This window comes from Hippoglossus stenolepis, chromosome 16, assembly GCF_022539355.2.
Source record: "Hippoglossus stenolepis isolate QCI-W04-F060 chromosome 16, HSTE1.2, whole genome shotgun sequence".
NCBI lineage: Eukaryota > Metazoa > Chordata > Actinopteri > Pleuronectiformes > Pleuronectidae > Hippoglossus > Hippoglossus stenolepis.
Window position 1 is genome coordinate 5919726 of NC_061498.1, and position 12524 is coordinate 5932249.

Genomic DNA, 12524 nt, shown 5'->3' on the forward strand with positions numbered 1-12524 from the left:
GAAGATGATTGGAAGCACTTTAACACAGTCACCTCTTGTATGAGCTGTGAGTAACAAAATGTGTCAGCAACAGGGACAGCGTGTGCAAAAATACATATGAAGTTGATAATACCACTTAGTGGGGAAAATAGTCAAACGGTGATAAAACCGATAACACTTCTGCCACCGCGGAAAACAGATGTGTTAAAAACTGAAAAGCTTTTTCACAAGGATCAGACCGTGTTTCACTTTTTATCTGGATGACGATGGGGAACACAGTTTGTGTGACTCTGTCAGACCTGAATCCAACCTCCAGTCCTTTCTGTGTGGAGCTAACACGGCCTCCCTGTGTTATCCCACGTGGTGCGAGCACTTAATTATCATGAGACATGCAGGATGTTGATTAGGCTGCTCTGGAGCATATTCCCTAACTGGAGCAGGGCGATTGGAACAGCTCCCAAACAACAACAAAAAAGAAAACCCTGTGTGTTGTGCACGCGCAGTATTTTATATTTCGTTGTGCTGGGTGGGTGCACGACGCCTCTCTTCCCCACTCACAGGCTGATTTTTATCGGTGTTGACTGCCAACAGTCTATCTCTAAACTTTTATGTTTGTTCTCCATCTCCCTTGATCACTTCTGTGTTTCCTGTGTTACAGGCCTGCAACCATTTTGTTTGAGGTTCCTGCTTTATTCCTAAAATGGATTTTTTTGTTTTCTCCTGTTGTTATTTTAAACTAATATTATCCACAGAAGTTGAAAAAAATGTAACAACCTAAATGTAACAAGGTGATAATATTGTAAGGTGGAAAAATCTTGGACTATTATAATATTGAACTCATAATTATGTGAGAATAAATTTGCAGCTAATCTGCTCATGATAATCAAATAATATCTGTCTGTAAATCTGTTGCTGGATGAAAGAATACATGAGGGAATACTTTAATGAACTATGAGAAGTGCTATATAAAGGTATTATGATTATGATTATGTGGCTCTGTCAAGTTCAGTAACAGAAGAGGTCAATTAAAACCTCAGCAGCAGATAAATGTACAGATCTTTATCTAATAGAATAATGACCCACAGTGAGAGTGAGCAGCAGGAGAGCACTCCCATCAACAGTTGTATGATGGGAGTGCCAGCCCTGCTCCTGCTCCTGCTCCTGCTCCGGCTCCTGCTCCTGCTCCTGCTCCTGCTCCTGCTCCTGCTCCTGCTCCTGCTCCGGCTCCTGCTCCTGCTCCTGCTCCTGCTCCTGCTCCTGCTCCTGCTCCTGATCCTGAGTGTCCTGCCAGAACCATTTTTTTTCTCACTTAGCTTCAAGTAAAAATCCTTGTGCCCTGGCTGGTGTCTCCTGTACCACACCGTGTTCACCACAACATGACATAACACTTGAAATGAATCAGGAGGATGTTTGCTGACAATCTGAAAGGTGATCAAACGCTGCAGCTCGTGTCCTGAGTGCGGTTGAGCCGTGGCCCACTTTGAGCTGCCGCACTGAGGCGGTCTTTAAATAGCTTGGTGCTGCTGCGAGGTATCGGCCGGACTCTGGCTTCTCTCTGTCCTGATGGCACACTTCACATCTGGTCCTCCATCCCCTGAACCCATAACCCACTTACAGACCTGACACCAGAGTAACAGTAACATACACAGCAAAAAGTCCAGAGTTAAACATTTAACACTATAGTTCCTTCTTCATGTTCCTCAACTCACAAAACAGAGTTAAATAACACTCAGGGATAACACTGATAAACAGTTCAAATCCTTCTATCTCAGCTCCTGTTTCACTTCTGTTCTGTTCAGCTTTTCCTCCACTAGTGAAACATTTTTCCGAAACAAATGTCTAGAAGCAGAAGTAAAGTGAGGAGCCGTGACCGTGCCGGAGTCATCTCATGTTCACAGGAGACAAGAGTCTGAGATCAGCTGTTAGTTTGGACCAGATGCTGTGTGGCACACTCCTCTCCACAGGGAGGCGCTCTCATGACTTTTAATGTTCCGTATTTAAAGGTGGAAAGGCGGGATCACTTCCAGAGCAGGACACAATCTGATTGGCTGAACAGAACCAGGTGGTGGGGTGTGAATTGAACAATTATTTTGAAAAAAGTATCAGACATTAAGAACGACGGAGTACTAGGACCACATCGAAGAAAAATCAAATCGGACATTTCAAGAATAAAGTCAAAATTTTACGAAATCAAAGCATCTCCCGATCAACTCTGTCAAATAACACTGAACGCCATTTAAATCAGAATGTGTTCAAATTACACTTTTAGGGTGGAAATCAACTCGGAAATGTTTAACCTTGAAATTTCAACACCAGTTTTTTGCAGTGTAGTGGGGGGGGGATGCAAAGCTGCGCAAACATTCACAGGAGCAAACACACAACTGTTTTGAAATGAGCCAAATGCATTATCTCACATGCTGCAAATATCCACACAACCAACGGCACAAACAACTCTTAAAGGTCAAATATTATTTCTATTACCTACAACAGGAAACTGATATTCAGACCCCCGTGGCTGAGCTTCCTCGGAGGCCGTCGTATTGCAGTGTCACACTCGCCCGTGTCTCTTCTCCGTGGGGGCCTCCAGTGAATCTGGGTCAGGACAGTGCTGGAACTATTCATCAGCGCTGTCTCAGGAAAGAATTAGAAACATCCTGAGCAGAGCATTTCTTTTTTGTTTTTTCTTAATGAAATATCGACTGGATCAAGTGCCGTGAAATTTAGTTCAGATATTTGTAGAAACCAGATGATTAATCCTGCTGTCTTTTTATAGTACCACCAGCAGTCCCCACTTTTCCACACCATTCAATTCAATTCATAATATTTGATTTATCCCCCAAGGGGCAATTGACTCCAAATCAGACGTCATCATATCTACCCCCCCTGGTTAAGAAGATTAGGTCCTTCCTGTCCTTCTGCAGACTTAGAAAAGGTCGTCCACGCTTTTATTTCTAAGACTAAATGCCGGCAAATAATAACAAAAGCTGGATTGGAAAATGTCTTCTCAAGGACAAACAGAGGGCATGTGCATCCATCAAGGTAAACTGACCATCCCTTGCACTGTCACTTCTTCCTAATTGTTTTATATACAGGCTTTTTAAAACACATTCCTGATGGCAGCAGCTGAAAATCACCATGGAAGACGTTTGGGGTCATTGATAATCGTTTATGACGTGATCTTTGTGTTGTTTTGCAATTACCCTCCAAAACTCAACCGCAAACCAATCGTATGCCTAAGTATAATCTCTCTTGGACGCCAGCATGGCTCTCGGCTCTTCACCTTCTTTTTGCGACTGATCGTGGGAGCGATTGGTTCTGTGATACATGTGAAGTCCACAGATTCCCTCCTTCAGTCAGGCTTACACAAGACAAATGAGTGATGCTCATCTAAAAAGGGCCCACATGGGTTTTTTCATCATCCGGCATGTTCAACAGAAGCTGGTTCTCTCTTCTGAATGAGTCAAAATGGAGAGCGCGCCACCCACTCTGTGATCAGTGCAGTGGCAGTTAGAAAATAATGGCAACGTGACAGAGTCAGTCTAAAATATATTTCCACAGATGTGTAAATGAGTATTGGGTAGATTTTATACCTGGAAGTTAAAGTTAAAATTAAAATTGTTGGTCTACGGGTCCAGTAGTTGTCTATTCCAGAATAAGAAAACTCAGAGAATTCAGTAAAACCAATGTGTTTATTCTCTGGTCACCGCTGGTCCGTCCCGTGCACATCAGCCCTGAATGAACCGGTTGGTTCTGTCGACTCCGAGCACAGCTGATCAGCAATGCTCGGTCGGGGAAGAGCACATAGTCTCCAAATGCCAAGTATCTTCAGTGACACTGTGGAAGGGAGGGGGAGGAGGAGAGCCGAGCAGTGAGCAATAGTTCACTTGATGTGGGATACGGAGTGGGATCTGCAGCAGAGCAGGATCAGGTAGCACATATACTAGGAAAGTGTGAGACATGGAAGAGGACAGACTGTTGTGACTCCAAAATGAGCTGCGAGGAAGTGATTATCTGATCAAATCGGACCCTACTGACCCTCACTTTCCAATCTCTGCTCTCTTTCTGATCTACTGGACCTCAATCGAAACCTTGAAGGACTTGACAGCAGGAGTGATTGTGATGGTCTCTCTGAGTGGAGACGGAGACATGAAGGAGCGCTGCAGCCGTCCACTCTCACGCCTCAGGAGGATGGAGGGGCTCTACCCGTAACAGAGGAGAAACATGAGGCAGTTTGGCTGAAAGCTCCGGAAGAACTGGAATCAGAATCACCTGCACACAAGGTAAGAGAAAGCCCTTCAATTTGACACTCAACACCTTCCATACACTGTATTTTCATACATGAAAAGTGAAGAACGACCGTAGGGAAACAGGCTCAGCCCAGAAGGCAGAGCGTCTGTGGCTCCAGAGAGAACCGAGGAGTGATCACACTGAATATTAGATATTTATATCTCTTAACATCCTGCCTCCTAGCAACCAGAACACTGAGAAAGAGCAAATAATCTGTGAAGAAAAAGCGCAAAGACAAACAATCTCAGGAATAAACAAACAATCTCAGTTATTGTCGTGCTGCAGTCTGGACTCTTTCACTTTGACACAAACCTCTAATTGAGTCTCACCTGCGATGCTTGAATCTGCACAGAACATGCTTATTAAATGAATCATCTACCATTTCATTACCTGCTGTGTGTACAGGGTATTAATGTCTGTCTATTCATAGAGGTGTCATGGTGGGACACCTGCAGGGCAGCCTCTCTGAGCCCATGACATCCTGTTTGCTCTGCAGTTTTACACAGCAATTAGCAGTCATCCTAGGCAAGGAGAGGCAGTTTTATTCATAACGCATATTTCATTCAGGGAGGTAGATTCAAGGTGCTGAAATGAAAAGACATTTTTTTTAAATCTGAAAGCACAGTTAGAATAAAAGAGGTAAAGAGATTAAAAGAGGTAAAAGAAATAAAGAGGATAGATTTGTATAAAAAACAAATGAGTAAAATAATACAAATAAAGTCGATAAAACTGTGTAAAATAATAAAATAAAATTCAATTATGGTTTAACCTTGTAAAGTTTAGTTAAACGCACTTGTGAATAAAAATGTTTTCAATGTGTTTTTAAAAATTGCAATGGAGACCATCAGTAGAGATGTTATTTGATGTATTCATGTGTTTCAATGTTTTTCTATGTGCCTGTGTTTCCTGTGAGAATTTGCTTTTTTGGCTGCAAATAAAATTTGGAAGTTGAAGTTGAAGCTGATGTGATGCTCAGATATCCTAAAAATGATTCTCTATATCAATTATTTACAGAATAAAAGCAAACACATCACGTCCGATCCACTTATTTCCAGTCGCTGACCAACATGTCCCCCTGTGCTGACGTACAGACGTATCCTTGAACTGCTTCCCTCCAGCTCCCTGGAGTCGGCAGCGTGATGCTGTGGCTATTTTATGACATGAAATGAGTGAAGTTCCATCAGAGCAAAAAATGCAGCCAGATTCTCAACTGATGAACCTAAACTTCTCTTGTAACCAATGGTGTGAGGCACATTTCGGTTAGTGCACAAGAATCAGGGACTACTTCAGCATCTTTTAATGTGTTTTTCTCATTATGTCACTAATGCAGGTGTGTGATATATGATATCTAACATGGCTAAAATTGGACATGTTAAAGCGTGACTGTGTATGAAAATGTCGGCCTCAACAGCTACGAGATAGTGATACACAGGATTCCCACAGGAAAACTCCCACAGACGTGCAGGTCGACATTTTTAGCTTTTAGTGAAATGTTTTGAGAAATATTAGATCTGGATTTTTATGAAATTGTTGCTATAGTTATGCATGGTCCCCAGAAGATTTTGGCAAACCCCTGAAGTTTAAGTAACACATATCAACAACTATTTCATTGCTATGACATTCATTTCAAATATTCATGCTCCTACGAGGAGTTCTAATAACTTTATTCATCTCTCAAGTTGAAAATCAATTTTTTTAGAAATACGACTCTATGAGTCAAAGTTCACACATTAACAAGACCACATGGAAAATTGAGCATCATGGGTCTTTCTTTCTATCATTTGTAAATACCTTGTTTAATTTATATTTACATATAATGCTTTCAATACAGTTTTGATGGGCTGCTGTAGTGACAAATTATAGTTTCCAATTAATTAGCTGGAAATTTTATTGGAAACTTTAATTTCTAAAGTAGCATGAATTAGAAATAACAGAATGCCATCCTATGTGAGCTGACTGCTGCAGTTGGGACAGATCACAATAAAGTTCCCTCTTTTTTTCTGAATATTATTTCCATTAATGTGCCTGAAGGGATCCCATCGATTCTTACCGTCGAGACATTTGTGTCTGAGGTTGTTTACTCCGTGATGCCCAACTCGGTGCCCCGTCTTTTTCCCCCTTGCCCATATTATTATCCAATTCAGTGTCACAGGGGAATCACACACAGCCTCATCACCGTACTCCACAGACTCAGATAGTTGTACCAGCTGGGGGAAACAGAAGATCCGTCACATAAAATGGCAGGGTATTGGATTAGCCGGCTATTTCTGTACCTTGTTGATCAGAGAAAAATGTATCTTATTATACCAGTAGAGTATTTCCAGTGGAGGCAAGGGAGAAGTGGAGGTAAGACAGAACATCTAATGTTTGCTATGACATGATACATGTAATGTCGCATTGAGAAGAAAAGTGCAACATACTCTAACCAGTATAATAATAATAACAATAATAATAATAATAAAAGGGATTTAAACAAATACAATTTAATTTAAAGGGAAAATAAAATGAAATACACAAACAGCTCAGTTAAAATCAGGACAAGCTTCCAGGTAGAATTACGTTTTATTCTGATACTTAAAAGACAACGATGTCTCAGACTTATATTCTCTTGACAGGTTGCTCCACAGCCTCCGGACCCAGAATGCAAAGGCTCTGTCCCCTTTAGTTTTCAACATGCTCTGTGGAACTGCCAGAGGATCTCCTGAGGATCTCGAGCTACACAAATGTAGCATAGGAAAGATGTTCGATCAAAGTTGATAAAATTATAAGAATTAATACAGTGCAATAAAGTTACCTTTATGTTTTTATCCACCTTTCCTTTAACGTTCATGCACTTAGAACGCGACAGTGTGGACAGATGATTGCAAATTGATATTTGTTTCTTTACAGGAAACTACGATTGTACGTCAGCTCTCGATTCCAGTCGACGCCAAGAGCGTGTTGGACGGCGCCGTGCATTTCCCGTGAGCTTGGTCTGTATGAGCTGGGCTGATAGTGTGAAGCCACGTGACCGTGCCCCACTGAGGCATGAATGTGGGAAGGGCCCACCACCACAGCTTCGTGTCCTGTGAAGAAGAAGGCCTGAGATTGAGTACCATGCCCGCCGTGGGCAACTTTGGCAATTGCAAAATTCACACGAGACGCAAATGCCATGGGCGGTTTGTCACCAAGAGCGGCCAGTGCAACATCCATTCCTCAAACATGGATGAGAAGTCGCAGCGGTACATATCGGACATTTTCACAACTTGTGTGGACATCCGCTGGCGGTACATGTTCCTGCTGTTCAGCCTGGTGTTTGTGGTGTCGTGGTTAACATTCGGCTTGGCGTTCTGGGTCATTGGCCTCCTGCATGGGGACATGGACCATCCCACAGGGGACGACAGTTTTGTTCCTTGTGTCCTGCAGGTCAACACCTTTGTGGCAGCTTTCCTGTTCTCTATTGAGACCCAGACGACCATTGGGTATGGCGCTCGTTGCGTGACAGAGGAATGCCCCGCTGCCGTCTTCATGGTGGTCTTTCAGTCCATCATGGGCTGCATCATCGATGCCTTTATGATTGGCGCTATCATGGCCAAGATGGCGAGGCCCAAAAAGCGCGCCGAGACTCTACTGTTCAGCCACCACGCAGTCATCGCTTTACGTGATGGGAAGCTGTCCCTCTTGTTTCGAGTCGCTAACCTAAGGAAGAGCCACATCGTGGAAGCTCATGTGCGCGCCCAGCTCGTCAAGCACCGTTACACAGTGGAGGGCGAGTACATCCCCCTGGATCAGATTGACATGAACGTGGGCTACGACAAAGGCACAGACCGCCTTTTCCTGGTCGCGCCCCTCACTGTCATACATGAGATCGATGAAGAAAGTCCACTGTTTGGCATAGGTAAGCAGGATCTGGAAACGTCTGACTTTGAGATAGTGATTATACTGGAGGGGATGGTGGAGGCCACGGCCATGACGACGCAGGCGCGCACCTCCTACCTGCCCTCGGAGATTTTGTGGGGTCACCGCTTTGAGCCGGTCATCTTCGAGGAGAAGAACCAGTACAGGATAGATTATGCCTACTTTAACAAAACATTCGAAGTGCCCTCCACCCCGAGATGCAGCGCCAAGGAAATGGAGGAGAGGAAATTCCCGACACCGGGTGCCAACTCCTTCTGCTATGAGAACGAGCTGGCCTTCATCAGCAGGGATGAGGAGGACGAGGGAGATGTAGAGAAAGAGGAAGTCAGGAAGTATTCATCAGAACTGGTGAATGAGTCGATCAATTCCAGAGGTGAGCAAATGTCCTCTGTTAGAGAATCAGAGATTTAACCGTGGGCTGTTGCTTGTTGTGCTTGTTTCTGAATGCAGGGTAATGCAGTTATCATGTGAAGAGCCCTTTGACTGTCACTCTGCTGACATGAGGACACCACTGAAGACTTTACTGCTGCAGGTGGAGGAGCAGCAGAACCATTCTCCATCACACAAGCAAGAGCGAAACTCATCACTGGAGGAGATGAGAGTTTGACTTCCCTGACATGGATATTGAGCTTCATCGAATGCAAACAAAAACTGTTTCACTTTGCAGATCCTAAAAATCAAATGCATGACAATAGCATAGTTTTGTATGAATATTTTTGGACCGGTGGTGTTCACACATACACGATCTACAGCTGAGTGTGGAGTGAAACTGACACTTGGCAGATGACATCGGGAATATTCCTCCAGGCCGTTATGGATTTAATCTTAATGATATAACAATAAGACAAAGTATTCTACATCATACAATGTCAGGTGATAGCTGGTGAACAACAATATGGATTACATGTTATTATGGGAGACATATGAAAAGGCATAAGAATCCATTATAAAAACACATGTATTCAAATGGAATTATATGAGCAAGTGGTTATAGTTGTGAACACATAGGCTTTGATTTCCGGGGGTTGAGATGGCAACGGCAGCGTTACTGCCAGCGTCTAGAAGCCGGAGAGGTTAAAACACGTTGAAAGAAATGCAGAGCAGTTGAGAATATCAACATTTGCCTCAGACAAGGCCTGTTGGAAAATTCCAAACTGTCCAATATTTCAACTCATCATCCAACGATGCCGTTTTCACGTTGGTCCGAGGTTGTGATCATATCGACTCCTCTCGGGAACAAGGTAAACTCGACCATATTTGAAGCCGGCAAAAGGTCATTACTGTCGGTAAAGAGAGAGATAATAATGTTAACAGGTTACTTAAGAGCTGACAACCTGATTAATCCATCCCTCGCACACTTACTCCGCTATTTTTAGTCATGGAGAGAAAGAAAAAAAAAGACAGCAACCTCCACAAAGGAACAGTCAGAGAAATCCAAAGCTCCACAGGCCTGCTGTGCATTGTTACGTACGTGCTAAACTGTTCTCGCACAATTGCCGGGCCCAGCGATTAGCAAACCGCCAACTGAAATTAATTTCACTTCTTCTCAGATGAAATGTGATTTCTAAACATGGTCATAAAGTCATAATTATGACCTGTTTGAGTCTAAAAATACCCAATGACACAAAACGCGTCGTCCATCTTTTATATACAGTGCTATGGTGTAACCTTAAAGGAACACACATCATTTTGGAGGTTCCCAGTAATATGGTGAAAAAAGGAAAACACCAAACACAGTACCAAGGACATGCTGTTCACCAAATCTCTTCAAGAACCTGGAGGTTGATGTAAACAGAACACTACTGACTCTTGAATGTTTAAAGGGACATTTATATGGTCTGTGATCACTTGTGCAAAATAGGTATTTTTGAGCACAATATCAGGAAAGTTTAACGAGCTCCGACTCAGATTAAGATGCAGCATATTATAATGAAAATGTCAGGATAGATATTATTAACGGGAGACGTAATGCAGTTATTAGGTCAGACTGTGCACCACTGCTTCACTTATCCCAGCTGAGATGAATTAGTTTTCCCAAGCATTTCAAATTAAAAGCTCCACGTGGGTTACCTTTCACACTGGACTGCCTTTTCAGCAGGTTTCAACACATTTGTATTAATATCTCTTGCTGACTTGTGCTGGAGAAATATCAGAATAGAGGCTTGTTCCAGAAAACAAGCCACAGCAGGGGTCAGGGTCTCACTGCCAAGGAGAATGAAGAACTCTGATTTGTACAGTTGTCCGGCCGTTATTGTAAATACTTTTTTTTCTTTGTTTGACACTGGAAATAACTCTCTTTGTTTGATTGACAGAAATAACATCTACTGAACTGATTGACTTTGACCTCCTCTTGCTGTCTTCCACTCAGCGCATTTGAAACAATCATGACCTTACCTTCTCCCCTAGTTTGTCGTGTGAGACAACAATTCATGAGTGAATGAAAATCTCCTGTTGACTACCATAATAAAATATATTTCACAAAGCCACAGGTTTTCTTTTTTTTACCCCTTCATGACAGTCCAGGAATAAATCATAGAGAGAATGCATTTGTTATAGAGTTAGAACTAAGTGCAGGAGCGGTTTTGATAAACACAGAGGAATGGACTGTAATATGTGGCTGTGATTTGGTGGGACGGTATCTGGTTGGGGTCAGAGGTGTATTCTTTCACTCTTATGCAACCATACAGGCACGTCTCTGCAAATGTACACACAAGACTTGGCAGACTCATTTGATTTCACTGCCCAGTAACCTTGAACACTGGAAACACACACACACACACGCGCGCACACACACACGCACTCAGAACTTAGAATAGCTTTGTTAAATATTGTTAGAAATCTGTGTGGGCAAGCAACTTGTGCAACACGATACTAAATTTGTTTTTTTTATCGATTTAGAAACAGAGAAAGTTTAACACATAATCAACAACTGAAAAAACTCTCTCTCAAAGGTACAATCAGTGTTTCTACTGATAGGAAAATACTGTATCATCGGTTCTATATATATTATACCTATCTAAGCATAATGTTGTCCATATCTCGTTAAATTCAATTACCATTTAAATGATGACCTGTTTGCTAAATTGCCAGAGAGTGGGCGTGCCAGATATTCTCTTGTCCTGGCAGCGGCCGGCTCATCAGAGTGACATTTAAGAGAATCGTCATGCTTTAGTTTTCAGGGATTTATCTCCGTGTGTCAAATGAAAGTATAATTTCTCACTTTGAGAGCACCGCATCCTCGGAGATGTGCTGTTTGATGGAAGCAGCGCTGAGAATAAACAGGGATGCTTCTCACCCACTCTGCAGTGTTGGAGGACGAGAAGCCGTGGAGGGTCAGTCTTCCAACATGCAGAGTGGGCTGTTGAAAGGCAAATTCAGCTTTAATTGCGGCGGCGCGCTTCTTCTTCTGGTTTTTCTCACAGCTGCCAGACGGAGGTGGAGGGTGGAAAAAGAAAGTAACATGATGCAACAGCTGCGCGTCTTTTCACTCGAGCCATAACTCCAGACGCTTCGGGCCTAGATCGGATTATTGTTGCTTTTTCTATCAACAGTCGCCAGTTTGGACCAAAACCTTATCAGCTGTTTCACTTTAGAGCTTCTTTCTGCTGTTGATGAGTGAACATGTTGCATCCTGAACTGGAAACAGACAAAAAATAAATATTGGTTTAAAAATGCCTATTTACCTATGTACCTATACCTTCCTATGGTTATCCTACCGACCTACCACCTACCTATGTACCTATAGCTTCCTTCTTTCTGCCCTACCTACCCACCTACCTACCCACCTACCTACCTACCCACCTAGCTACATACCTACCCACCTAAATACCTCATTACCTAACTACCTTCTACCTACCTCGCTACCTACGTATGTACCTTCCCACCTACCTACCCACCCACCTACCTATCTGCCTTGCTATCTATTGCTTAATACCGTCTGAATTCTGTGATGTGGTTAATAACTGTCGTGGATAGACTTTAAAGACGTGGACTGTTATCAATGTGTGTGTTTCATGTGGGAATGTAACCACACGCCCATTCATTCAGGCAAAACTGATATTGAATCAGTCATCGTGTTCGGGGGGAAACAAGTGTCCAATCCAGGCCTCCTCACTCTGGGCCCGTGACATCTGTTCAGTCCAGAGCACGTCAAGAAAAACCACTCCAAGCATCTTCTTGATATCACATAACAGTTTCTCATTTCCATCCAAAGCAAAACCAGATAGGCGAGGCGGTCTCGTGTTATTCTTTGGAGGGGTGCGGACAGCTTGAAGGTTAGAGCAGCGAACTTGTGAATGGAAGATCTCTGTTTGGAAAAACACGCCCTGTCTAGGAAAAGCCGAGGGGAAGTTGTTTTATGA

At 42.9% G+C, this 12524-nt stretch overlaps 1 protein-coding gene across 5 annotated transcripts; it reads left to right on the forward strand.

The window, feature by feature from the left end:
• Nucleotides 1-3757: 3757 nt before the first annotated feature.
• On the forward strand, nucleotides 3758-10649 carry kcnj12b (potassium inwardly rectifying channel subfamily J member 12b). 5 transcript variants are annotated; one of them, XM_035179851.2, is made up of 3 exons: nucleotides 3758-3907; nucleotides 4075-4259; nucleotides 5281-10649. In XM_035179851.2, exon 3 carries the CDS (start codon nucleotides 7294-7296, stop codon nucleotides 8572-8574), a length of 1281 nt encoding a protein of 426 aa, XP_035035742.1. In that variant the 5' UTR covers nucleotides 3758-3907; nucleotides 4075-4259; nucleotides 5281-7293; the 3' UTR covers nucleotides 8575-10649. The 5 variants fall into 5 exon arrangements, with proteins under 5 accessions (XP_035035742.1, XP_035035743.1, XP_047199681.1 ...); XM_035179852.2 differs by having other exon boundaries at nucleotides 3807-4259; nucleotides 5281-8511; nucleotides 8614-10649; XM_047343725.1 differs by having other exon boundaries at nucleotides 3807-4259; nucleotides 5281-6991; nucleotides 7156-10649.
• Nucleotides 10650-12524: the final 1875 nt, after the last annotated feature.

Coding starts and splice junctions, on each gene's coding strand:
- kcnj12b (XM_035179851.2), top strand. CDS start 7,294: ATGAATGTGGGAAGGGCCCACCACCACAGCTTCGTGTCCTGTGAAGAA.